This window comes from Vidua chalybeata, chromosome 22, assembly GCF_026979565.1.
Source record: "Vidua chalybeata isolate OUT-0048 chromosome 22, bVidCha1 merged haplotype, whole genome shotgun sequence".
Lineage (NCBI taxonomy): Eukaryota > Metazoa > Chordata > Aves > Passeriformes > Viduidae > Vidua > Vidua chalybeata.
The window spans coordinates 181076-209071 of NC_071551.1; the positions used below are offsets into that span (position 1 = coordinate 181076).

At 43.6% G+C, this 27996-nt stretch overlaps 1 protein-coding gene across 4 annotated transcripts; it reads left to right on the forward strand.

The window, feature by feature from the left end:
- The first annotated feature begins 58 nt into the window (after window positions 1-58).
- Window positions 59-27996, forward strand: CDC42 (cell division cycle 42). Of its 4 annotated transcripts, none has more exons than XM_053963118.1 (6): window positions 59-133; window positions 12778-12919; window positions 17223-17295; window positions 20532-20641; window positions 20737-20934; window positions 26590-27996. In XM_053963118.1, exons 2-6 carry the CDS (start codon window positions 12815-12817, stop codon window positions 26677-26679), a joined length of 576 nt encoding a protein of 191 aa, XP_053819093.1. In that variant the 5' UTR covers window positions 59-133; window positions 12778-12814; the 3' UTR covers window positions 26680-27996. The 4 variants fall into 4 exon arrangements, with proteins under 4 accessions (XP_053819093.1, XP_053819092.1, XP_053819091.1 ...); XM_053963117.1 differs by lacking the exons at window positions 59-133; window positions 26590-27996 and adding exons at window positions 638-892; window positions 25113-25986; XM_053963116.1 differs by lacking the exon at window positions 59-133 and adding an exon at window positions 653-892.

Here is a 27996-nt window from a genome sequence, read left to right on the forward strand (position 1 = left end):
CATGGCCGGCAGGGGGCGCCGTAGCTGGCACGCCCCTCACCAGCACGCTGCGCGGTGACGTCAATCGGCTGCCCCTGTGCCTGCGCCGAGGAGACCCCGCAGTGAGCTGCCAACGCCCGGCGGAGCGTCCGAGGTGAGAGTGGGGGGGCGGGGGGCGGAGACGGGACTGGGACCCCCAGCCGAGCACCGGGACCTCCGGGACCACCGACCGGTCCTGGTCTCCGTGCGGCACCCACCAATGGACTCCCGGCCTTCACCTCGGCCGGGGCGCCCGCTGTGCGGGAGCCGCCCTGCCGGGCCCGCTGTGCGTGCGGGCCCGCTGTGCGTGCCGGCCCTCCCCGGCAGCCGCCTGCCTGGAGGGAAGGGCGGCCTCCTCCCGGCGGGTCCCGGTGGCTGCTGGCCGGCGCTTGCCTTTGTGGCCCTGATCTGCTGAGACGGTGGGCATGGCCGCCGCTTCTCCTACCCACCCTTCCCCCCCTTCCGGGCGGCGGACAGACTGGACCCTCGGAGCGGCGCAGGAAGCGTTCCCGCGGCCATGGCGGGGCCCGCCCGCACTCCCTTGGCCCTGCCCGTCCCAGCCCCGCTCTGCCCGTCCCGGCCTCAGCCGCGGCCCTCCGCACTCAGTGCAGCCCAGCTGCGCCCGGAGCTGTGGGAGAAGCCTCGACGGGCTGCGGGCACAGGAGCCCTGAACCGCAGCGGGGTGCGGGCATGGCAAGGAGTTGAGCTCCAGCTACGTGCCCTGCACAGACAGCGCTCAGTCGAGAAGTCGCAGACTCTTCTGGGCATCTGCCTCACGAGCAGTGCTGTGGGTTACCCAGAGCTGTCCCACAGCTCTCGTTACACCGTGATGCCGCTGGCTGTAGCTAGGGCAGGAGCTAGCACTGCTTCGAAGGTTGGTGTTGACATGTGTTTTTCATTCTCCTTGGAAATCTCATAAAATCTCAGCAGCATAACGCCTGTCTGTGTTTTAAAGGTCTGTTTTAGTGATCTAGATTTCAGTTGTGTATCTGTAAGTAGATAGAACTTGCAGCTGGTGACAGCAGTAGGAGACAGTCGCAGAGCCAGGTAGCTGTGGACAGCTAGCATTGGAAACCTGTGCTTAACAAAGAATGGTCAGGATTCCTGGTGTCTTTTCTGTGTGGATGCTGTGGCCAGGGCAGCCAGAGATCCTGTCTTGACAGCAAGCAGCATGAGGAAGACAAGCTCTGGCAAAGAGGCCATGTTAGATGGCAACTGGGTGATCAGAAGTGGCTTGCTTGGTCTGGCCATCTGTGATTGTCTTTGTCTGTGCTTCTCTCCCAGGGAAGGAAGTGTGGGCTGTTCAAAGTATTGAGTTGCAGTGCCCCAAACACTTTTTTTTTATTTTTTGGAAGGGGCATTTAAAACCTGGATCAAGCTCTTTGTATTGCTGATTGGGATAACTCCGTAAAGCATTACAGCTTCTCTTTTTCAGTAAATAAATTATATTCAGGTGGCTGAATGTGAGGAAGCTGTATGTGAAGAAGCTGTTCTAAATTTCCCTTCTGTTGTAAACTTCTGCTTTGTAAACTCTTGTTGTCAGTGTAAGGTTCTGAGGAAGATAATATAGGCAAGTGTATATTTGAGTCAGGTTTAGACATGCATGTAAGGTTTGAATGAGTATATTGCTGACTCTAAAAATGGTTTGGTGTTTAAACTGTTCTCATTTATGCTTCAGTAACAAAAAAAAAGAAAAGGATTTTTAAGTCTTGGCAAGGAATAAAAAATTGCTGTGGTGCAAGATAAAACATGTTTTCACTTTGGTAACATATCCCAGGCAGAAATTTTAATCACTAGATTTGCATACTTTGAACTTGGTTATTCATGACCTGCAACTGATGCTCTGAATTCCTTAAGTGCTCTGCTTTAGGGTTGTTTGTTTGCCTAAAACTGATGGCTGGGCTGGGAAATTCATGATGTTTTTACTGTTTAAATAGAAAAGCTCTGGAAGCTTTAGAGTGTGAAGTACCTAAAACTGAAACTGTCGTTCTGCTGAAAGCCAACAGTAAACATAAATGGAGCCCCTGTGAAACTCTCAGGGATTTCTCTTATAAGTGTGCTGTGGGCTTTCCTTACTGTAAACTGTGTGTGAGGCTGATGGAAAGTGCAGCATGAAGCTGGTCACTAATCTTGATGTAAAGTTCTTTTTGATTAAAATGCAGCTTAGTACTAAAATAATTTTCCAAGTCTTATGAGCATAGATAGTTGGACCTTACAATTAAAATCTTTTCAGCAGCTCTCTTGTTACCATGGGGGGGGTTGGTGTAGCTGGGTTCCAGCTCTGCTGTTAGCTCCAGAAGACTCGGACAATAAATGAACATGCTGCACTACAGCTGAGGTTTGTGTAAGATGTTGCAGGTGCGATGTGTATAATCTGCTTGATGCCCATGTGATTGCTCACAGCTTTTAAAAGTTGTCTGTGGGCTTGTGTGTTTTATCCTGCTTATTCCTCTGCCTGCCCTTTGTGGTCAGCTGAGCTCTCCTGCTGTCATTTGGCTCCATCATGAATTTATGATACGAGTTTCTGGAGCAAGAGACAGGAGGAATTGTAGGGGGTATAGTTATCTTTGCCATTTAGGAAAAGGTTCTTTGCTGACAAAAGAATGACATCTTTTTAGTTTTAGAAGATGAAAGTTCTGTCAAATCAAATGGAAGTGAAATTGGTTTCTGGTGCTTCAGGTAGCAAGAAGCTCTCTTTAACCGCTTAGTTTTCTTCCTTGGCTCCTTTCACTCCCTTACATTAAACGTAGGTGAAAGCACCCTATATTCAGTAGTTAATATATGACAAATAAAACAACTTATTGACCAGATAAGCTTTTATGCAAAGCTTTAAAATAAATTTAAAGTATCTTTACATTTCTGCAGCCTGTCAACATTTAATTATCTGGCTTCCCCCAGACCCTTCACTTTACACTTTATTATGGTTTTACACTATACAACCTAAGTGTATATCCATCAGGAGGGACTGCCATTAGGAGTGGTAGGTAAAGAAATCCCTTTCTCCGGAGTTTCTGCAAGGGCTGAAGCTTGGCATAAAAGTTCTCCCTCCCTGAGGATGTCTGGCCACCCCAACATAGTGGTCAGCTGCCTCTTGCAGCCCACGGTGTGTATGTCAATACATGAGGTGAGTGACAGGAATGGCATTAAGGCAGGTAAATGCCTGGTGGGGGATCCTTTAGGTTGCTTTTGTGTGGATGGACTGGATTTGATTACCTGGCCCTGCGTGTGCAGAAAACTGCAAACAGTGAGAGCAAGAAGCAGAGTTCATGTAATTAATCTTTGTAATCTCCCCTTGGAGTTTCAGAGAATGACTCTGACCTAAAGAGTTGTAAAACTTCATAATACTAATTGGCCTGTTTTCAGTAGAGCGGTGTTGAGAATATTGATTTTTCTTCTAAACAAGTGATATTTTATTAAGAGAAAACAAAGAATTTGTTTTCAGAAGCTTTTGAAAGATGTTATTCTGTTTTAAGCTCTTGTGCTGCCAGTTCACCCCACTACTTTAGAGTGTTGTGGCATAATTCCTACCAGGAGAGTTGGTCCATGCACCATTTTTTGTCTCATGAAAAACCAATACAGAAGCTTTTTAAATTAAGTAAGATGGGGGCTTCCCTGGGACCTTTGTCTGGAGAGGGTGTGTAAGTACTTCCAGCTACATTTTTGCCAAGTTGTCCATGCCTATGATCAGATTGTGTGAGATCAGCATGTGTTTTCCAGCATAGACCAAACACTGGCGGGTGAAGGTTTTCACCAAGCTGAGATGGTGTTAGAGCAATCCTTAGGCTGTTGTGGATTGGGACCAGTAGAGACCCTGGGGGAGCTGCAGAGGATTGCTGTGGCATGAGGCTGCGAGTTGTCTTGCTTTGGAACAAGCTGGTTTGAATTGCTCAGCTCTTCTCAAGTTGAAGGATGCTGTGCAGTGTTTCTGGCCAATGATGAGTGTTCTGTTTGGGCAAATAATGACAAAAATGCTCCTGCAGCTTTGTATGCAAATCAGGAAGGCCTCTGCCACTCCATGAGCTGGATGACTGTGCGCACCAAAGAGCAGCTGGGGAACAGCTGAGTGCAGAGAGGCTTGTGTGGGGCCTGGATCTGACTGCATCAGTGTGTTTGAGCAGTTACCTTGAGTTCAGTGGTACTTCAGGGTTTAATGCATGTGAAGTGTTGCTGAGTCTCCCATGTCCTGGAGTGCTGTTACTTTTTCGTGAGCCTTTTGTGCATCTGGCAATGGCTGAATAACTGCCAGTTGCCCAGCAGGCTCTTGGTCCTGAGGAGGGGGCTGCTAAGGCTCATCTTGGGCTGGGCAAAGTGGGATGGTTCCAGCTGCTCTGTTTCCTTCTGTTGGTTAGGTGAATGAAGGGCAGCTCCCCTGCTGCTGTCATGGTGTTAGTGAGCCTTCCAGCTACTTTCTTTTAACAGCAATCCAGGATAGCTCAGTATCTGAAAAAAGTTGCTTTTGCAGTGTTTTTTAACCAAGCTTTATCTTTGGAGTCTTCAAACAGCATGTTAGTACACAGCCTGAGCTATTCTCCCTGAATACAGTGCATCTTCCCAGGAACTTTACGTTTGTGTGGATGGAGGACCTGCAGCTGTCCTGTTCCCTGAGCATAAGCAGGAGTAAGCAGGATCTGCTGCAGTGTGCAAGATGGGGTGCTTCTCATGAAGGAAAAACATGCCTCAAAATAGAGGAACTTCTGCCAATGTCTTTTCTGCCTCTGTTGAATATAACTGGCCATGGGAAAGTGGGGAGAACCATCAGGCCACGTGGGCCTTGGTTGGATGCTGTGTCCATATAAGAGTGTAGGTGTAGCTTGTATTTTTAAATATTATCAGTAAGCAACTAAGTTAGTGAAAATAGGTTTTTTTCAGTGGTAGTAAAATACTGAACAGGATTTTGTTGCATGGTTGAGGAATACAGCCTCCTGTAGAGTATGAAAGTGAAGACTAATAAGATAAGATTAAAATGGCTTTGGCAGAAAAGGACTGAATGTAACCCCACGCATTTCCCAGTGCTTAATCTGGGGCAGGTTTTTCCAGTGGTGATGCCACTTTTGACAGTGTAACCTTAACCAGAGTGTTAATGGGAAAGTTGTCACTTTTTTCTGCAGAGTTTGTGTTCAGGTAAAGGTGGTTGGTTGGAGCCTTGAAGTGGGATAGTGGGATACCTGTGGTAAAGGAGGTGCAGGCACAGCTGCACTGCAGTGTAACTGGTGTGGCAGCAGAGCCTGCTGAGTCAGCTTTCTGGTTTTGAATTTAGGGCTAAAATGGGATGACATGTTTTTCCTCTTCTTTTTTTTAAAGTTGCAAAACTTGGAATGTGTGTTACGGTGCTGCTGGTAGTTTGGGCTCAGGCTATTCAAATTTCCCTGCCCAACTGTCTTCACTTCCTGTCTTGTGCGTGTATGTACCAGGTGGTTGTGAGGAGTCTTTAGCAAGATGTGCAAAGTAGCTCTCAAATCTTACAGAATTAGAAAAAGAAAATTGCATTAAGTATTGAAAATATCAGTTGACCTCAAACAGTGGGGTCCCTTCCAGCTCAGCATATTCTGTTCTGTTCTATGATAGCTCTATGATAGTTGCATTTTGAGAAGAGATCTCTTACTGCTTCTTTGGCAATTCACAGTAATTTGTCCAGAAATGGGACTTCAAACCTGCAGAGGTGCTAGGGTATGCAGGCTCTGTTGAGTGGCAGATTAAGGGATGTTTGAGGACCTCAGACACATGCTTTATCTCCCAACAGAGATTCCCATGATGATAGCAGACTTTGTGAGAGCAACTGTTTCGGGAACCTGTGAGATAAATCAGGGCTGTCATGATATTGATCCAGCTCTATTGATGATGGTGATCCTGTGGCTTTTCCCACTGCTTGTTTTTGTGTGCCTACCCACAAATTTCTCATGCTGATGTCCCGCACTAGCTTGAGACTGTTGATGTGAGCAGGCATGTGGGATGGAGCCCAGCAGTATCCTCTGCTACTGTTGGTCTCTTCAGCCTCAGATAAAAACCCACCCACTACAGATCCAGGTCTTTACCTGAATTCTTGTGCTTATCTTGACAAAGCTTCTAGTGCAATTGAACTTTAGTGTCTCTGTCTCCTACTTAGACATGCTTATACAGTAAACAGCAACACTGGGTTTTGGAGACAGAATTTGTACTCTGCAAGGAGAACTGGTACTATTTAAAGGATTGTGTCTGATCTGTTAGTGACAGTTAACCCCAAAACAATGCTTAAAGCAGGATGGCTTTTTCAAGATCCTGAACTGATGGAGTACAAGATTGTGTCTCAAGTCTGTCCCTTGTGCTTTTGCAGGCTTTAGCTTGGACTTCATGATTTGCCTTGTTCTAGAGGAGTGGAACTCCAATACTGTGCCGGTTGTAGTTCAACAGCCAGTTTAAGCTTCACCTAAGAAACTAAAGACCCAGGCAATAAGCTTGACATGGAACCTCTGGGAACAAGTGTGTTTGTGTATAGAGATTAAGTGTCTGCAGCAGCCTAAGCTCTGGGCAGGATGGGCAGTTGAGCTTGGGTACCAGGCAGTTTACAACCTAATATATTCTTTTATGTGTCATTTACCACCTTACCTAATGTAGAAGTGGCAGATGTGTTTAGTTCTGGGGTGAGATCTTCATGAAGAAGATGATTCCTAGCAAGCTGGAAGATGGGCTTTGGGCTGGAGGATTTCTGGCCATCCTCTTAAAACCAGTTTTGCTTTCTGTGCCAGTTCGTCCTTCTGTAGTTAACTCTTAATCAGAGAGTGGCTTCTGTTTGTGTTTTGCATCACAGATTTGTGAATGTACCAAGAGGTCCAAGGTCTTCTGCCTTTGTGATTGGCAGCTGAGCTCATGTGGTCCCTTTGTTAGTGGCTTGGGATCTCTGCAGAGAAACAGTGTGTTGTATGTGGTGACCTTTGTCATGCAGTGTTTATAATACAGGCGTAGAGTATCTCCTCCATGTAATGCTGGTAGGTATCTCTTGTGAGGCAAATCAGGTTGCTGGGGTTGTAGCAGCCAAGTACCTCTTCTCAGTGCCCCTGTGACTAGAGAGATTTGTCACTTTGAAAAGCAAAAATGTTAGTTTGTAGTAGGGCTAGAAGAGGTGGCCGAGGGTAAGGATCTTGAAATGGATTGGATTCATTTGGGAAGCAATTATCAAGTATAAAGGAGGACTTTATTTAGAACTGTGTGGTTTTATAGGATATGAAATGAAACTACTGTGGAAGGCCAAAAGTAGTTACCAGAGCTCATGAATAAAATCCTGTGAGTATTGTTTCTGTCAGTTTGGACTCCTGAGTGCTTTGAGTTGGATGAATAAACTATAAACTATTAACTGTAAAATGACATTGGATGGGAAAAAAAAAAAATCTTGTTTTCTTGGAATGAGGAGCAGGTGCCCAAACAGGATCTGGAAACTGTGATGGACTGGTTAAGGTTCAACTCTTATGTTAATGGTGTATCCCAGAGAGCCAACAAATTGGTTCTTGGTTGGCAGTACCTTGCAGTGAGCCAAGGTAGCTGATCCTAGTGATGAAATGGCAGCAGTTTCAGTGCTGCCTGATAGAGGAAGTGGTGGTGCTGCCGAGGCAGGAAGCGAGTTCAGGACATGCAGACAGATCTGACGGCAGTTTCCTTTGGCTGAGAGAATGTGCACATTTTAACCTGAAAACAAACTGCGGTAGCTTAAAAGTTAGAGAAATTTTAACAAGCTTGAAGGCTTCAGATTACACATGAAGTAAGAGTGAAGGTGAGATTGTGCAGATTCTTAACTCTGGGTGTAGTAGGGAACACTGATTGTGTACAAAACCCCACAAAATTTCACTTTAATTCTCCAGTTAATAGTGCATGTGGGTACTGGAACTGATTGGAGCCACTCTTAAGTTACAGAAAGTCTGTGAATGCCAAGTGCTCCCATAGTACCGCCATGTTTCATATGCTTGCCTTGTCTTTAGGATGGGAAAGTCAGACTTGCACAGGAGGTGCAAGTGTGTTTGGGATGGTACGGCTTGTACTTAGTCAGTGGGAACCAGCCACAGGTACCGTGGATTTCTTCAGCCTCTTGTGATCGGTCAGTGTCTTGGTGCTTGAACAGGCCTGTGTGACCAAACTGCATCAGTCCTGAATTTCCTTTATGCCAGGAAGGATTACCAAGCTCTGGAATGTCCTGCTGGAGACTTCAGTTCCTCGTCTGTTGTATTACTCGCATCTCTGTTAACACTTCTGGAATTAATGCTAAATGCAGATCAGCTGTCTTCCACAAAAGTGTAATTGAGTTTTAAAGCAAGTTTTTCTAAAATGGGCCTATGAATTTGACAGAGTTTACATGGCTGTGTAATCCACAGTTTCCAGATGCCAGATCCCAGTTCTGTAGGACAGCATTGAGTTCTCTGAAATCCTGCTGTTGTGATCACATGCTGAGCAGGTTAAAATTCAGCAAATACTGCAAGTGTCATTAGTTAACATGTACTTTACTGAATTGCTGAAGGTTTTGGTTACACTACAGAGAGGCTTGAGGGATCAAATCAGTGCAATGCTCAGTTTCTTTTTTTTTTTTCCTAATTTTTATTTATGTTTTTAAGAAGTCTTCAGAACTCCTTGAACAGAACTAAGTCATATTGACCTGCATTGCATTCCCAGTCTTTATCAGCTCTCCTGTCTGGGCTTGGCCAGATGGCGCACAATTACATGGCTCAAAATCCACTCGCTGCCCTCAGGCTGGGATGACTTCAGTGCTTTCCAGTCTCTTTCAATTTCTTCAGATATTTAAAACTGCTTGGAGTGGTCTCTCTGCTGGGTGTTGTACATACAGACTCCTTCTAGTAGGTGGTGACTTCTGAGGGGAAACAAGACCAATGCCTCTGTAACTTCTTTGTTTGTATTTCCCTTGTCGTTGCACTCTGGGGATGAGTTATTCTGTGGTTAATCTCAAATTGGATTAAATTACTTTTAAACCTCAAGTCAATGATGTAGGTAATCTTAAAGCTATTCCTATGGAAGAGGAGATCTCAGAATAGTGAATCTAAGCTCCTTAGAAATGAGCTTGTTTTCAGCTGTGATCTGTGGACTTCTTACAAGTGCAAAACATTAGCTCATCCAGCTAATCTAGAAGGTCTACTAATCCAAGGAAAATAACTTAACAACTCCACTTTGCCGCTGCTAAGACTTTGGCGGCCTGTGCTGAATACTCTAAATCTATTTAAAACTTACACCATCTTCAGTATTTAAACATAAAGTTATACATCCATTTAAAAAAATGGGGGGATCTCTTTACCTAAGAGATGTGCTCCAATTTCTGTTTATTTTAATGTGTAATTTTGAAATGTCTAATTGTGGTGGGGGCAACCAGAATTGAACAACTTGTGTGAGAGCAGTGGTACTTGCTTGTTTCATATAGAATTTCCAGTGATCCAGTTCAATTGTTTTCATGGTAAGTGCTGTTAGTTTTGTGTTTTAGAAAGGAGGAAAAAAAACAAAAAAGAAAGAAAGCAACCCTGCCTGGGCTTTTCCAGACCCCTGTTGTGCCATTCAGATTCTGCTTTAGGCTCCAGAGCAAGGCCTTGGTTTATTTGCTCTCTGTTTTGTTCCCACTGCCAGAAAACTGAAAGGATCAGGTCACCTGGTAGAAAAAGGTAGTGTGTGCTGTCTCACCTAGTGCAGTGGTGTGTTGTTTGAGTCGTTGATCTGCACCACACCAATGCTTCACTTCAGGATGGAATTGGAGGTGCAGAGAGAATGAATGAGCAGTGCTCCTGTAGATGCTCTTGATTTGCAGTGCTGGTGTTCTCTGCAAGAGAAACTGTGTGGATAGGGCTGATAGCTCACTGCCAGAGTCGGAGCTGTGGCAGGCATAATGAGATGTGTGCAGCTGGTGCTGTGTCAGCCCCAGTCTCTGACCTGAGCTCTTGCCAGAGAGCAACAGCTTCTCTCCCAGTGTCAGCGTGGGGACTTGGCTGTATCCAAGGATAGGGAAGAAGTGAAGGCTTGCAGCACACTCTGTGACCTAAGACGCTTTCTAGTACTGTGGCTTGCTTGGTGCTCTCTGGAGTAATAAGCTTTAAAGAGTAATACTAAACCCATGTTTTTTTTTCTTTTTACAAAGGTGTGTGTGCATTTTTTTGGTAATATACAAAATCTGGGTTTACAGAGAGTCATGGATTGGTCTGTTGCAGTGAGCACAGGGAATGCTTCAGAGCCAGGATTTTTTCTCTAGTGTGCTTTCTGGGCTCTGGACAGGTGGTCTGAAGCAGATGTGTAACCCGAAAATTAAAGGTAGAACAGGAAGGGAGGATTACAGCATGGAGGAGTTCTGGTCTGCCAAGGGGAGCGCTGCATGGAAAGAGTGCTTCTCTAAAGGTTTGACTGTAAGTGCTGTTACGTGGGAGGGATATTCCTCCACTTGTGCCAGCCCTGAGGTGAGCAAGGACAGCTGGAGCAGAGGTTCCAGGGATTGGCTAGGCAGTGTAACAAACTCGAGTGGAAATTGGAAAAACATATGAGAAGTGGCTGGGAAACCCAGTCTGGAGATTTGCTTTGTACTACATTTAGTAACTCTCAGAGGAATTCTTGGAAGCAGCAGTTTACCTGCACTGAGCAGCACCAGAGCTGAATGCTTTGGGCTTTGCCCAAACTGAAAGGTAGATGGTAGAATTGCGTTGCCTATGTGAGTGGGGCATACTAGTGACTGTGGCTCGAATTAGCTGGAATGCACTTGGGTTCATTTGCTCTGCCTGAATTTTGGCATGTTTTCCTTTTGAAATCACCTTAATGAGTGGCTGCATTCCTTTTCACCTTTGCTCTGAGCATGAAGACTTTCTTAATACAGTCCTGAGCTTTGCTGTTCCACTGCCTGCTTTCTGCCTGGTTGCTTTTTGTTTTTTGTTGTTCTGAAGTGCGACTTTCTCTGGGATCAATCAGTGCCGACAGCATGGCGAGGCAGAACAGCGGGAGCCCTTTGCAACTGAGGCAATATTGAATAATAGTACTTGAATGTAAGCAGTTGAACTGGCCTGAACACAGAAGATGTCTTTTGAAATGTAAACAGTTACTTTTTTCTTCTGAATAAATATGTGTTTGCTTCAGGGCCAAATTGCTGAGCTTTTTGTTGTATTAGTGAGGGGCCTTGTTGATATGTCTGCACAGTTCATCCTTCTGGATGTCTGCTGGGAAACAGATCTGCATAAATCAATAGATTCTATTGATATTGAAAAGGATCACCAAATAGAGGACTGGTGGCAACACCTGATGCTTACACACATAATTTATTATCTCTGTGCTTGCTGAAAGAAGAATTATAGATGAGGATAGCAATATGAGTGCCTGGTGTACTGGCAGGCTGATGGCCTGCCCTGAGAATCTTTGCTGCCATTTCCTAAAACTGCTTGTGGTTTTGTCCAGGTCTTGTGGGAATGGTCGTGGCTAGTATTCCTCTACAAGCACTGTTCTTAGGAACTTTTGAGGACTATTGTGAAGGTAGCTGGCTTTCTTGAAATCTTAGAGCAACCCTGTGATATCTAAAGAAGAGCTGGGAGTGGTATGTTTCTTTTGAGTCCCTAGCAATTTCCTTTCATTGCGGGCATGATGGTGTGATACAGTATCAAATCATGTTGTTGGCTGTGACTAAAGCCTCAAAAATCTGGATTTGCACTTACTTTCTTTACATTACTGTAAGAAGTGAAATCCCCAGGAAGTGACCAAATGCATAGTTCAGGAGGGATTGATTTGGATTTTTAATACAGTACCCTGACTTGCAGTTACCCAGACCTGAGAGCTGTGGCAGCATCCTTGCTTGCTAAAGCTTTGCTGTTCCTATGATGGCAAATTTGCTGCTTGCAACACCCCTTGCCCCCCATCAGGACTTTACGAAGACTTTGCAGCAAGTCTTTGGTGCTGTAAATAAAAGTGTTTTGGATGCTATTATGCTGACAGTCAGTGAGAGCTTTGCCACTAATTTCCTGGGGTCAGGATTTCACATGTCTGTGTTAAGGCACAACCAGATGCCTGGAACACCTCTAATTAAAGTAATACACAGATGAAAGACAGCTGAGCAACACTGGAGAGAACTAGCAGTTTGGAGGAGATATTGGTGATGCATTCTGGTTTAGTTCACGTACTATAGTTTTTGCTGAGACAGTGTTGGAGTAGTTGGGTGCATTTGGATTTTGTGATGTCTGAAGAGTAATCCCATCCCCTTGGGATCTGAATGCCCTGTTCTCAGTGCTGTTAACACTTCACAGTGGGCATAAAGGTGTGTGTTAACTAGCAGCTTTAACCGGAAAAATGTAAAATGGTGCTTAGGTCTTAAAAAAAGGCAGAGAAAGAAAAAAATAATGATGTTTATTTCTGCCTGTACATGTTAATTTTTATTCCATAAACACTTCTGGTGTGTCTCACGCTGAGCTGCTCTCCAGTGAGAACTCTCTGGAAGGCAGGTGTGTTCCTGAGCAGCTATCAAGACCAGAGCTTACACTTACAGCTTCCATTGCATCTGAGACTAGATGCTTCCATGCATAAAAAATCGAGTCTGGAAAAGCCAAAAGTTGTTTTTGCCCACCTCTAGATAACTAGGCAAAAATTCTTCCACTTACGAATGTGAGCAGCTTTGTGTATGTGGTAGAGGGAAAGGATCTACCAGCTCATTTAGGAATGTCATGTTTCATATCTCACCTGTGCTGTTAGTGGTTTGGGCTCCTGTCAAAGGTAATGTGAATGGCTATCTAGTGCATGTGGGAAACATCTAAATATATGTATCTTTTTTTTTTCTTCTAGGTTCTCTTTGGATTTGATATTCTAGTAGATTTCAGCAATGCAGACGATCAAGTGTGTAGTAGTGGGTGATGGTGCTGTTGGTAAAACTTGTCTCTTAATTTCTTATACAACAAATAAATTCCCATCGGAATACGTACCAACGGTAAGTGTGAGAATGGCTCAAGTTGTTCTTTGGGCATGATGGAGTGGGGTAGCATGAGTTCCCTTCTGAACTAACCTTGATGGCATGCATGCCCTAATATGTGTTCTTACAGCCTCTTGGAGACTGACTAATACAGCATGGAAAAGTGAAAATCAGTCTGATACTCTGCTGCTGCCTTCCATATCAGCTGGTAGTGCTAGTCAGTTCACCTGTTCATGGTCAATTCTTGCTACTTGACTGCTGTGCAGAATCTGTGTTTTCTTTGTGGATGGATTCTGTGAGTGAGATAAGCAGTGCGAACAACTGCAGACCAGTGGAGAGCAGGCAGTAGGAACACCTGCTCTTCCAGTTGTGCTCTTACTTCCTGCTACATCTTTCTTTTTAGGGGAGAGTTTCATGTTGCTAGAATAGTCAGTGACTACAGTTAACATTTTCTGAGGTTCATTTTTCTCACTCATTTTTCTCACCCTCACTATGGAGGGTGATTGGTCAACTTCAGCTAAGTATGAGGAGTGTGTTTGGATACAGTCACATTCTTTTGTACTTCCAAATGTATGCATAGTCCTTAACTACATTGAAGTAACAGTTTTGAGTTTCACAGGCTCAATTTTTTGAAATACTGAATCCCTTGACTTATCCAAAGTTCAAGTTGAGAGCAGTTTGACTGCCTGTGAGGCATGTGCACAGTCTTCCTGTTAGAAAAGTGCTTTTCTACTTAATATTGCGTATGCAAGATCAGTGTACTGCCACTAAGGTGGGTCAGTTTTTAGTGAGGTTGCTGCAAGAGTCTGACAGCTGCATGCTCTTCTTACTAATTTTCTCTGTTATGGATTGAAAAGGCCATCTTCTATTAATACACAAGTTGAAGAGTTTATCTGTGTATCTCAAACAAATTTGGACATGGAAATGCATCACAGAGAACATCTGCCAGTGAAAGGATTGGTAATAGTCTCTGTGTTACAAAGTAACTCAGAAGACCAGCTAGCTCCTCTAAGATGCCAGGTAGCTCTGCCTGGTAGCTCTTTCAGAATAGAGCTTTACAAAAATGTCTTCTCTTTGTGGGAAAGAAATTGCAGTAAACATGATCACATCTTTTTGAGATACTGGATTTGTATGCTATCCAGAATTTTTCAACTTGCCAGATACGAGGTTTGTCCTGGGTAGGACAGACTTCCACAAAATAAAAATGTTTATCTTTAGCTGTAGATCAGGAGCTAAAGGGGAAAGGACTCCCAAACCTTGTAGTGTTCAAGGTAGAGGCAGTGGCCACTATTGGGAACTTGTGGATTGTGTGGTAAGCATGGAGACCCAGGATCAGCCTCTCTCATGGGCTCTGTTACGGATTGGTAGAGAAGTGGCATTTGAAACTGTTTCGCCATTCTTAAGTTTTTCAGTCGCGTCAGGTGTCCTGATGTGATGCTTGTAGGGCAGCCACATTCTGTGCTGAACCTGTGAAAGGCTGCTTGTCCTATTTAAGCTGTTCTTTATAATCAAGGCAAAATAAAATTGATCAGTGAGTGCAGCAGTGAGTGTTTCTATACTTATCCCTTAAGGGAAGTGATTAAGCTGAAAAATGTTATAATCTTAAAATCTATGTTTTGAAAGCCTTCAAGTTGGTCTTCTGTCCTGCACACAGTAGTACTAGCTGTAAATCTCTGCTAGCAAGGAATGTGGAAAACTTGCTAAAAAGTTAGTTGCCAGTGAAGTGTGTTCAAGGTGTGCTAAGGCTTCTCTATAGTGCATTTTAAATCTGCCTCATGTTTCCAAAATTGTATTTACCTCTGAACTTTATGGCTTGAGGAACTCACTGTTCCGGAGATATCAGAGGCCCGTTCCTAATTCTGTGAACAGCCTAGAGGCATACTTCAGACTCTGTAAACTGGTACGTAACCTCTGATATTCCAGCTAATGCTTCTAGTAATAAATGGACAGGGAAATAAAACGGATACTTCTGTTCTTATGCAGTGTCCTGGCCACAGTATGGATGGAGAGCACACCATTTCAGACCAATAGATAGTTCTGTTCAGTTGACTTTGTGTTTTGCAGTCCTTTCTCTTTATGGAGGATATTTCCCAGTGAAAAATGGGTTTCATGGTGGTACTGCATGTAGTTTGTTACCTGTATGTTTTTGATGTTGTTGCCATTCTCAAAAATCAAGGTAGTGAGGGGCACGTCTTTGGAAAGGCACTGGCAACGTTTGGGTTGTGACAGCTCAAATGTGAATCTTATCCCATGAGAGCTTATGTGAGTTGCTGCAATGGGCTGTCTGGCATTGGCAGGAACTGCTTTGGGCTCTGATTTTTAGCCATTTTGGCACAACTGAGGATGAAATTGTCTGTGAATTGTACTATGGGACTATAGTTGCCTGGTTTCTGTGAAGGCCAGCCTCGTAACCCTGGCCTTCTTAGGGCTCTACCCCAAACATTTCAATAGAAGCTGTACCTTAACAAAAATATTGAAATTAAAAAATCCAATTTGCAGATAGGGAGCTTTAAAAACAATAAAAAAAAATATAGGAAAGGAGACACGCTAATTGCCCTGAAAGGGCAGCTACTGGTGGTAGCTGAGCAAAAATGGGGGGATATTGCTGGGCGATTGAGCTGCTGACCATCTTCTGACATGTGGAAGAGGAAATACTCTGACCTTCATCATTCTGGTTCCTTGTTCTGCTCCTAGGAACAGAGGAGTCCTCATCCTGATCTGTCTTTTGAGGTCTTGAAGCAGTACAGTCATGGGATATTGAATGTGCTCTGTGGAATACTTTCCACTCTCCCTCAGCCTCAAGGTGTGATTTGGAACTAGACACTTTCTTGTGTGCTCAGTAAGGCAAGCCCAGTGCAGTGTGTGATGGATTGGGTTGCAGGTAGTGGGGACAAGTGGTGTTGTCTTTTGCAGTGCTTTAAAATCTTGAATGTGCTAATTCAAAATAGTGTGAGAAGTGGATTTCTGCTTCTGGATGATGTTCTGGGGATATGCAGTGTGCAGTGGCCGTAGTTGCTTTCTCAGTCATTGTAAGTTGTGAAGAGCTGAAAAAATTAGGGTAGTGTTAGGTCTGTCTTTAACCAGGGCAGTCAGGTGGGAAGGAGACATCTGAACTCTGGGGAATACAGCTTTGAAGTGCAGTCTCACTGCTCTTACCTCAAATTTTGTTGCTTTTTTTTTTCCAAGGACCTAAGTTGTACTATAGTAACAGCAGATGCATGTGACTATTTGTTTTCCACATCACTCCCTTCTCACTTCCATGAAAAGCCTTTGAGGTGGCTGCTGACCTCTTTCCTGTTGGGGTTTACTTCAGCTGTTAGAGCTGCTCAGGCTGCAGTTCTGTCAGTTCTGTGAGGAAGCAGAATTTCCCCATCATTCTTTGGAGATCCTGACTGGCCCCAAGTGACCGTGCAGCAGGTGGTGGGTTTTGGTTTTTTTTTTTTTTTTTTTTTTTTTTTTTGCAGCAGGGAGGATCTTTTGCCAAAGGTAGCTTCTGCAGTACTGTCTGATGTGGTTCTGAAGATAACATCATTATTGGAATGAAGGATGCTGACCTCAGACAGTGCTCTTCTGAGTGGCTGGGTGTTGGAGTTGAGCTTTTGGGTAGGCGCTTGTGCTCAGTTGTACTGTAAACCACTTAGTGTGTGAAAGACTGGGTAGTGCTGGTTTTAATCTGTGTAACATCCTGGGGGGCAGTACTATTGTGCCAGGTGCTGTTGCAGAGGTATCTGGAGCCAGACTCTCCTTTTAGATTGAATTTGACACAGATTGATTTTTTTACCAGATACTGCTTCCTTCAAAGATGGAGGATAAATCCCTCTTGAAAGAATGGACTCTATTATAGAGTTCCCTAGATATTCAGAAATATGGACTTCAGAGGATTTAGGTACTGTGAGATGCAGCTCTCTCACTGTGTGACCTTGAAGGGCTGGGCTGACTTTACCTGTTCTTTCCTTCTGAGGATGTGTTTACTGTGTCAGACTAAGGTTGAAGTTTGAAATTTCTGTGGCAGCATGGGAAACCTCCTTGCAGTAACAGGCAAACATTGTTGTAGGTGTTTTGCTCAGTGGTTTTTACCATGTGTTATTCAGTGGTGTACGTTATATGCCTTTGCTTGAGTATGTCATGGAAACAGCTGGAGTATCCCTATTCCATATGTTAATGGTATTAGTGCTAATAGCACTGTAAGCCTGATGATTCTATTTTCCTGTAGAGGTGTCTCTTGTTCAAATTGGAGGTACTCCGGCAAGGTGGGTAGGATGATGGTTTGAGAGATGGCTTAGTCATGTCTCCTTTAAACATGTGTCTCTTTTGTTGCCAGGTTTTTGATAACTATGCTGTAACAGTGATGATTGGAGGAGAGCCTTACACCCTTGGCCTCTTCGATACTGCAGGTGAGAAATCAAGTGCTTGTGTCATTGTACTTGACCAAGATTTACCTGTGGTGATGTTGAACATGAAGACATACAGTTGGGCTTTTTTTTGTTGAGATTTTTTTTTTTAAGAGAAGGGGAAAATCTCTCTTGAGTCTGTCAAGACAGAATGACTAATATAAGAACCTCTTAAATGCATGTACGTCTCCGCATCCTTAATTTGGATGAAGTCAGGGAGTGGATTTCATAAGCCCTCTCACTGCTTGCTTTTAAAAATTAAAAATCTGCTGGCCTCTTGTTTAAGCTGCATCTCAGTTTTAGGATGGAGAAATGTGCGGTGATGAAACAGTTAAACATTGCTTTGCATGTGTGAAAAGTTACCAAGAAACTGGTTCAGCTGCTGGATTCTCAGTCCCTACTGCCTAATAATACTGAAGTGATGTGGCAGCAACTGGTATTGTAAACTCTTCTTCAAAAGAGTCCTTCTAGAGAGCTTAGTTCATAAGCTTTCATCTAAAATTGTCTGATATAATTTAATCTGTTTCCAGCATATTCTTACATGAATCATTAGCATCTAATTTGATTAATGAAACAATCTTAGATTCCCAGTTAAACCCTATAGCTGTTAAAGAAACTTTCCTTTTTGGCTATCCAGTCACACTTCACCACCTAAGCTGGGACTGAAGCCTGTTCGTAGTGGCAACTCCAGTGACCCAGTGGTGGCGGGTCTTAGCTTGATTCTCAATGTGCACCACACTTCACAGTCAGACGAGGTCTCCTTACTGCCTCGGCCTCAGGTTTCCCATAGATGTCTCAGGCATCCAGAGCCTTAAAATTTATTTGTGGTGCAAAACCAAAATAACAGCTTGAGCTAGTGCCTCTGGGAAGAGATCCTGAACAAAGCAAACTGTGGGCTTTTATATCCCTCACAGCATGTGTTCAAAAGTCTGGGGTCTTCCAGCTGTGTTGCTGTTGCGTAAGAAACGACACAGACTCACCAGAAGGCTGGTTTGCACAGCATAGGCGCTTTACTTCGAATTCTCTCTTTTTATATATTGTTCCAATACAGATAGACCGGATTGGTATAGATAGATTAATTTCACTTGATTGGCTAATTAACAAAATGCCTTTCTTATAAACAATCTTTGAGAAAAACAGGAAAACAGACAGTAGGAAAACAACACCTGCAGGTTGTTTATAATAATAAGCTATCATTGTTTAACTCCCTAAAGTCTCACAAGCCGATTCTGGGAAAACTTGCCTAGTTTTCTCACTCTCTGACCAGGCTGTCAAATCCAGACAGCTGAGTCCTTGGCTCCTACTGTATTTCTGAATGTGCATCAGCTGACTATGCCACAGATCCCTGGGCCCTTTGTTTTGCAGAGGGTCAGTGCCAGCTCCTCTGGGGCTCCCGGACACCCAGAGCTCAACCTGCAGCTGGCACTGCATCTGTACCTTGAGCTGTCTGTACTGAATGTATTCTTCAGCATGGCTTCACTTAGCTCTCCAAGTTCTCCTCCCAAATGTGATTTGTGTTCCTGTTGTTGTAAGCTCCCTAGTTCATGGATGAGGAGTTAGGTGGAAAAGAGAGACTCCTTCGTGACACTTGTTGTGTGGTCTGCTGTAGGGATCTTAGTGGTCCTACGGCAGTTCTAGCATTGCATGGTCCCTTGTGTGGGGAGTTGTGTTGGGTCCTTCTCTGCCTGTTTTCCGGCTGAGGGTTCAGACGTCTGAGAAGTGTTGTGTGTGTAGTTACGCACATTTTCTGTTATCAACATGAGCAGTGATCCAGGTAGTAATTTTGAGAAGTTACCAAATGACTTTAATGCATGTGGGTGACTCTGTGCACTTGTAAAGGCTTTCTTTCCAGAGCTGGACTGCTGAGGGGAAAGTATTTGTTCTTAATGATTGCATGCTTTTTCTAAATAGCAGGCAGCACAGGTGACAAAATTTAGCGATGTATGAAACCCTTATTGCTAGTTCTCAGATTAAAACCCAAGTCTTTGTTTTAAGCTTGTACTTGGAAGACAGACTTTTGGAGTAGTCTGTTAATTGCAACAAGATATTTTAGATTTAGATTAGATGCTAGGAAGAAATTCTTCCCTCTCAGGATGAGGAGGCCATGGCACATGGCCCAGAGAAGCTGTGGCTGCCCCTGGATCCCTGGAAGTCTCCAAGGCCAGGTTGGCTGCGGCTTGGAGCAACCTGATCTAGTGGAAAGTGCCCTGCCCATAGCAGGCGGTTGGAATGAGATGATCTTCAAGATTCTTTCAACCCCACACCATTCTGAGACTATGATTCTGGTCAGTGCTCACTCTTCTGTGTCCAGCCAAGCTCAGTAGACAGGACAGGCTGTCTAGATTTCCATCTTCAAACTGTAGGTCTTCTCCATTGAGGTGTCCCAGCTGTTGTGTCAGCTCCTTCAAGATCTTGTAGGTCTTTGTCCTGTATGATGAGCGAGACAGCATTAGTTGGAATCTGAGACATTTTAAATAAGTGTTTCAGATTTTGTTGCTGGTAAGTGCAGCAGCTTCAGTGCCAAATAGGGTTTCTAAAAGCAGTGCTGCTGAATTGGGCGGGAGGAGGTTTAAGAATGAAATTGGACAGTGAGGCTGATCGATCAGTGCTAATGGTGCCTTGCAGAGACTGTGTGCCCAAAGGGAGGTGGCTGGCTTCTTCCAAAGCACAGCCCATGCTGGGACTTCGGTGAGGTTTTAGGAGAATACTGCTGGGTGGCCTGGTCGCAGTCATGTGTACCAGCAACATTCTCCTCCTTATGCCTGGAGACACTTCACTGAGTGCTCCCAGCATAAGTCAGAACATTCTTGTGAGCAATACTATTTTTTTCTCCCCTCCAAAGAGTTGGGGTTTTTTTGCAGGGTAATGAAATTTGATGGCATAATACTTATGAATGGACTAGAGGACCTCACCTATAACTGGATCGATGTTCTGCAACTTTCCTTTATAACTGAACAGAGTGTTATGCAGTCCAAGGGTGTTTGATCTCAAAATGTATTGGAGGCGTCCCAGCTTTCCTGTGATTTTGAGCAGCTCACTGTTACGTAGCAACTGAATGAATTCTGGATTTGAAATGTAGATTTTTCAAATGTTTGAGTTCACTATATGCTTGGCTCTCTGTTAAAGAGTTAGGATTAATCACAGCCATGTTATTGTGATGAAATGTGCATTCTGACTCCCTGTAAAGGGCAGGATTTTGTTGTCTGGGTCTAATACAGTGTTAATTTCTTCCTCTCTAGGTCAGGAAGACTATGATAGATTACGACCCCTCAGCTATCCACAGACAGATGTATTTCTGGTCTGTTTTTCAGTGGTCTCTCCTTCTTCATTTGAAAATGTGAAAGAAAAGGTTGGTTGAATTCTGCATGAAAATGGAGCTGCTGAAGTATGTCAGGAGTTATCTTAGGTGGTTAGTAACAAATGCTGTGTCTCTTCTGTCTTTAGTGGGTACCTGAAATTACTCACCACTGTCCAAAGACTCCTTTTCTGCTTGTTGGGACCCAGATTGATTTAAGAGATGATCCCTCAACAATTGAGAAACTTGCCAAGAACAAGCAGAAGCCCATAACTCCAGAGACTGCTGAAAAGCTGGCCCGGGACCTGAAGGCTGTAAAATACGTGGAATGCTCTGCACTTACGCAGGTAAGGGTTGGTCTTTGACCAATTTTGCTTGCTTTTATTCCATATTTTTTTTTCAGTTCCAGGGAAAAACAACTCAATGTGGATGTGAAGGGGTGTAAAATCTTTTTCTGCTATTTACAGTGTAGCTTTCTCATTGTCATGTTGTTCTAAGGCACAGAGAGTTGGCAGTGGTACAAAGAAAATCAGCCTGTGTGGTTTAGGCCTAGTGTGGGTGATGGCGAGGATGTGCTTACTGTGTTTGTTTCTGTGCTGGAGAAAAATAACTGTTGAAAACTTAGAAGGTACATTTTGGACAATAATTGGGTTGGGACACAGAGTGCTCCTCACTGCTGAAACAAGCAGGCAAAGGAAAAAAAATGCCTCTCATTAAAGTTAATGCTAGTACTTTGAAGACTGGAAACCTTCATAGTTGAGAACTGCCTTCTCTTCCTGTGCAGCTGGTGGTGAGCTGTTTCCTGTGTCCTTCCTTCAGATAGAAGTTCTGTTAAGACAGAAAGTAACAGTTAAATAGTTCTTAAGGCAGTTCTTACATGATGTTTATTACTTGTGAATGTGAGTAAAAAGACAACTAAAGTAACTGATTTAAGAGCAAGAAACTCAATTATCTCTTCAGTTAGGAATACTAGAGTGGGAGCCATTTTCTGGCTAGCTGACCTGTTGCCTTGACTTTGGATGCTCTGGGAACTTAATCCTAGGTTCTTACTCTTGCAGAATTGACTATATATAACATTTTGAACAACTTCCTTAATACTGGTCTGTAAAGAATTTGTTCCTCTCTGATGTGCATGGAACCAAGGGTGCACAGTATCAAGCCCCTCACTCTTTCCAGTTACATTGTGCATTCATCTCCTTGAGCACAAAGCTATTATCAAACTTCACAAATCCTGAAGTTCTACTTATCTTGCCCCTTTTTCCCAGATTGCATGTTTACTCTTCCATTTAAAATCCTCAGGCTTTTTTTGTAACAAAGATTTGCCTGGGTGTCTCCTGTGATGGAATTGGCTTTCCTGGAGTTGTGCAGGACACTGGCACTGGAGGTGGTGTGGTGAGGCATGCTGCTGTTCATCCTGGGAATCCCTGATCAAAAGGTGGTCTTGGCCATGCTTCCTAAGTGCTCACAGGCAAGCTGAAGTCTGTTTATGCTTGAGCTCTAGTTTTTCTTGGATCTGTTTAGCCCCAGAATACTGTTTTAGATGGTGTCTGTCACAGCCTGAATGCTGCTGCTAACTAGGTTGTAGAGCCTGCTAGTTGGGTAAATACCTGCCAGGGCCTTTGTCCTGTTTTGCTCTCTGAGACCCTTTCCTCTGTAGCTTTGGACTTGAGCTTGTGTCTGCTCAAATTGCATGGAATCACTTAGAATTACCAGAGCAAGAGTTGATATGACAAAAAATGTTGGTGTTTATCCATTCTTTCTATTTCCAGATAGACTAATCTATATCTGTTGCAGTGAACAACTTTATGCACTTGGAAGCTCAGCCTGAGTTTTCTTCCAGAGCATTAGTGCTTGTATACCAAGTGATGATTTTAGGAGTCAGGAGTGACCTGGGAGGAGGATTCAGAAGCCTTCTCATCTGGACAACTAGTTGGTTTGCATCTGCTCCATTCTTCTCCCTTCATTTGTTGTTGACTCACAAAACACTTTTTTCCTGGGTCTGTCATCAGTAGCTGGTGAACAGCAGTGTAACTGATCTGCAAAGGGTTGTGTGAAGCTCCTGCAGTGGTCTCACTGGCAGCTTGCTGAACACAGAAACCAGCTGCTTCCCTGGCCTGGAGGGTTATTTTCATACCTGCAAGGCAATGCTATAGTAGCTGATTTCAGCTGAAGTGAGACTCAACTAGGAGTTCAGTCTCTCTTTGCCTAGGATGCTGTCTGTGCAGTTCTCCTCAGCAGTCCAGGGTGGTTTTTTTCTTCCCAACTAATTTACAAATTACTTTGACACCACAGTAGCAAATACTCATAGAATCATGGAGTTGGCATTATTTGTTTTTGTACTATATGAGTCATGAGAGGCTGGGTTTTTTAGTTTCTTCTGTAAAGATAAGAGTATATTCTCCCCAAGTTTGGATAACTGCTCTATTGAAGAGTGAGTTCTATGCCCCTTTCCTCAGATTGTGGAATTCCTTTTTGTGATGAAGGCATTTTCAGTATCTGTCTCCAGCGTTTCTTTACAAAATGGCCCAGTGCCACTGTGACAAGTAGGTAAGGCTTTGCTGTTAGGAAAGGGTGACTGACAGATTGCAACTACAGTGATTGTTACTTCTGTTATTCTTGGGTACAAGTGTCTGGACTTTCTGAAGCCCAATCCTAGTACCTAACACCAGAGAGAATGCTGAATTTGGTTTCTTTTTCCTCCTGATGGTGGGTTGCCAGTTTTGACACAGATATATCAAGTGCCTTAAGCTGTCCATAAACAGCGGAAGCCCGATCTCAGCCTGTTTCCAGTGTAACACAAAAGTCATGATTTTAGCAGGCCTGTGTGCCTGTGGTATTGAACACAGTTTCTTCCCTTCATGTTGTTACTCTTGGGCATCCAGGCTTTTAACCCTGGTCCATTTTCACAACAGTTTTGTCCCAGTCCTTTTTTTTTAATCCTCTTCCTTTTTTTGCTAGGTCCTTCAAAACAAATTCCAAATTCTGCACTGCTGAACAAATTTCTTGCACGAGATATGAAAATAAGAGGAGTTCCTGAATAGGGGAATTTAAGTAAAATTGCCTGGGTTCTTAATCTAACAGTACATAAATTGATTTTATGCTACAGCCTTATTCTCACAGAGAAATTAAATCTAATTACTATTTAGACTTCAGAGGCGTTATTTATCTGAAGTCTTTAGCTCTTTTGTGAGCCTGAGTCGCAACTCGCTTAAAGAAAAGAAAACTTGCTGGGGAGGATGTACAGAATATACATTGTAGTTTCCTTAAGCTATTGTTCTTTCAGGTATAATATTGCATGTTATGTGATGGCCATAAATGCTTCCAGATCGCACTGCCTTAGAGGTCTCTCATGTCTGTGCTTCAGTAAAATAAGATTAAAGACCTTCTAAAAGGGATATATCCAGTATAACCTGTAAGGGAGAAACCAGTTACATTTAAATTATCTTAAAAGAAGTCTAAGTTTTGCACAGATTGCAGTTGTTTACAGGATGTAATTGAAGCTTTTCTGTTTGCCTTCAGCTGTCATAAAGTAGTTCTCCTGAATTTTTGAAAGGTGCACTCATGACAGTAGATTTAGGCGAGTCCAGTTAGCCTAAACTGAGCCAGGTTTCCCTTCTGGTGTGGTGTGTAACTTAGCAGAGTTGGGTGGGAGTGGTAACGCCCTGCACTATTCCTGTTGTGCTTACAGCAAATGCAGTGCATACTCTGTGCTCCGATGTAACCCCTGCAGAGTCCTGCAGCTCTGTGACTGCTTTTCTGGTGTTGGATCCCAGCTGTTGCACTCATAACACTGTTCCTGTCTTTCTGTGGTTACACTTGCTTTGGCAACTAAACTGAATAACTGAAATGCACCCTTTCCATGCTGGCTCCCAGTGTCAGTAGTAGTACTGGTAAGGTATTGCATCACTTCTAAAGACTGAGAGTGACTGCCAGTGATGATGGCTTACCAGGGTGGTCCTGCTTCCATCCCAGAACGTGTATTCCCAGCCATTTGGAGACCTTCAGTTATTCAGGGGCTGAATTCACAAAGCAGAGGAGTTGTTTGGAGCCTTTGCTCTGGACTTGGGGAGTTGGGAGCAATTGTCTGTGCATCCGAGGTCTTCACTTATCCACAGTGGGTGATGACAAAAGGTTAACTGACCTTTTAGGTCCCCCTGCTGGGGCAAGCTGCTGTGTGCTTGATTTATTCCCTTGTAAACTCCCTCAGTGTAGTACAGCAGTGGAGTGGAAACCGTCGCCATTTGTGTGGCCCCCTCCCCTATGTTCTTGCTGTGTTTGTGCCTCTGCCCTTCTGAATGTTAATTTTGTCTAACTTGGCCTGTCACATGTTCTGTCTGTCTCTGTCATTGACTTCTGGGTTATCTAAATGAGATTTTCTCCTGGGATCTACTTTGTTTTTTTGCAAAGTAAATCTGTTTACTACCTCTGTGAATTCAGCCTGCTCCTGAATGCTCTTTGTATCTGCTTGTTTTTCTCTAATCCTCTAACCTGGCTGCTGTTTTTTCTCCTCCCCTCTGTCTTGTAGAGAGGTCTGAAGAATGTGTTTGATGAGGCTATCCTAGCTGCCCTCGAGCCTCCGGAAACTCAGCCCAAAAGGAAGTGCTGTATATTCTAAACTTTCTTCTTCCCCTCTTGCTGCTGCTTCCTCTGTCCCACTACTGTAGAAACCCGGTTAAAAATGAATCAAACCATCTTGATTGAAAGCTGTTGTGCCTGCTTGCCATCTTAGAGCAACCTCTGTATTAGCTCTTGGACTGAAAACAGTACTTGAGATCTTTAGTAAAACATTGTGACTGTGGAACGTGAACTGGACTCGCTTAACTCCCTGCTGCTTGGGTTGCCAGGTGTGGCTAGCTTTATAATTCAGGCTGTTGGGGGAAAGGATCTGGTTACATCGTTATTTAAAGAACGACCAAAAAATAAGAGATGATGTTTGATCTTCCTGAATCCATCTGGAAGAAACGATGCCATGCGTGTGTTTTCCATTTCTGCTTGTGACTCTTAACTGTATTTGCATGACAAAAGTACCTGAACTGGTGATCTGCAAATGATGCTGTAAAGTGAAGGGTTTTCTGGTTCTCCTGTGTGCAGTGAGATGTTTGCTGTTGCTTTGATTGTCTGTGCTATAGTGGAGTATCTGTCAGTCCCTCGGGGAAGGAAATACTGATGTACTTGCTACTGCTTTATGAACTGTTAAAATTTTTGCTTTCACTAACATGGTAGAGCTCTTCATTTCAATAATAGATCCTTAAAGCCTGTTACTGTAAGATGTAAAGCTGCTGCCTACTATCGTGCTTCTGATTTTTATTGTTTTAAGGAAAAAACATCAATTGTAGCTTGTCTTTAAATTTTGAAATTAAAAATTGCAGTTGTTTGTATAAATGACTGATGAAACTTTATTCAAGTTGCATTTCCTGACTCCAGTTTAATCCTTAACAGAGTGTATTGGTACCCCTCTGTACTCCCAGCTTGACTGCTCTGCTACTATGGTAGCTTCTGGGCTCTGCCTGGCTGCTTCTGACCCTGGGGTGTTTAGGGCTGGATGCCCAAGCAGAGCATGTACTGGACAAGGTTATAATTGCATACTTACCTTGTCTCTCCTCCACTGACACACCGGGTGTGTGTTGTTGCAGGCGTGCTCCAGGTTGAGTTCTTCCATCTGAATGCAGCACTTTCTACTTTGTCATTAGCATGTGAAGTATGAGTAGCCAGTTACTCATAAAAGTTGCCTTAAGGAAATTACTTTGATGCACATGTTTTGCTACTTCTGAAGCACACTGGTCTGCTCTCTGAGGATTAGTTTTCGTGTTCTGCAAACGAGATGCTCTGCTCAGAAGCTGCTGAGAGCAGTGGTACGGAGCCTCACTGGGCAGGCAGGCTTTGGGGATGGTAAATCTCCATGTGTTCTTAGAGGGGTGTGGCTGCCACTTGGTTTTCTGGGGTTTTGTTTGTGTGAAAACTCAAAAATGAGACTGCCCCTTTCTCTCTTTGCCCCTTTTCAGAAAGGCCTAAAGAATGTATTTGACGAAGCGATATTGGCTGCCCTGGAGCCCCCGGAGCCGAAGAAGACTCGCAGGTGTGTGCTGCTATGAACGTCCCTCCACAGCCCTTTCTGCAAAGCTGGTGTTTGATGTCATACTAAAAGCAATGTTAAAATCAAACTAAAGATACAAATTTTAAAATTTGTTTTTGCAATAATGACAAATGCCCTGCACTCCCATCTCCCCCACACGATCCTTGTGTGAGATGAGAATGTTAGTGTTTATTCCCCAGTGCCCCCTCAATTCACTTAAACTAGTTAATTTTGAGTAATTATGTATTATCAGAAGACACTGATCATTACTAGTTTTTTTTTAATTTTGTTTTTTGTTTCTAATTTTTTTTGTTTAACATCAAGGCATGCTCAATGACTTTTTCTGTAACAGACTAATTTTAGGCAGTTTAACTGAAGTCTTGCCCCTTACACTAGTGTGGCAAGACTTGGTTCTGGATTTTAGACCTTGTAGGGCTGTTCTGCAGCCAGCCAGCAGCCTGGGTATGAGCAGACTTTAGTCAGGAAAGCAAAATGTCCCAAGCTAGTGCTCCTCTAAGAAGGATTGTAGAAAATACATCTTCTCTGAAGTTGCCTTGTATCTTTTTCCCCTGGCTTTTTAACTGTGCAGGTAATAAATTTACACCCCATCCTCTAAGTCACAAAGCCTTAGGAACAGGAGAATGATTTTCTCTGGATGCACCATCAGACTTGAGACTAACTTGCCGGTCTCTTCCTTAATCTTTGCCATGATAATCTTTTGGCTTGTGTTGAAGAAATAACCATGCCTTTGGAAACACACCTAGCTGGGTCAGTTGGCTTTTAATGAATCTATCTTCTGCCAATCCTTAATTATTAGAGAAATGCTTACAATGACCAGCACATACACTGGCGCTTGGACACCCTGAAGGGACCTGGAATATGCTTCAATGGGTTTTAGAGCTGGCTCTGGTGGTGCATCTCTTGCTGGATGGCTTGGCATCCTTCGGGGAGAGGTGGAAAGATAGACCTCTGCCAGTTGAAAAGAAGTGTAGGGAGGAGCTTCTGGTGTTTGGTGTGACACCATACTGGGACCAGTTAAGGGAACCCCTTTTTCTGCATTTTGCTCATGAGTGACCTTGAATCTGTAAGAGTGGCTCCAACCCCTGAGGATCATGTGCAGTGTCTCTACATAGACCATCTGCAGTATCATAAAGATTTTACAAAAAATATATTTTGGTTTGCAAATTCAAAAAAATTTAAGACTTAGGGAATCTTCTCCATCTTCCACAATTTCAATTTCTTGTAGACTCATTAGTGTTGAACCAATGCTTTTTCATGTCTAAGTTCCTTGTATATGCATTCTTTTCAGATATATTAAAGTATCTTCACAAGCCTG

Excerpts from the sequence above, each read along its gene's own strand:
- CDC42 (XM_053963118.1), top strand. The coding sequence starts at position 12,815 with ATGCAGACGATCAAGTGTGTAGTAGTGGGTGATGGTGCTGTTGGTAAA. Across the intron at positions 20,642-20,736 it reads TTGAAAATGTGAAAGAAAAG|TGGGTACCTGAAATTACTCA; the intron begins GTTGGTTGAATT and ends TTCTGTCTTTAG. Across the intron at positions 20,935-26,589 it reads AATGCTCTGCACTTACGCAG|AAAGGCCTAAAGAATGTATT; the intron begins GTAAGGGTTGGT and ends GCCCCTTTTCAG.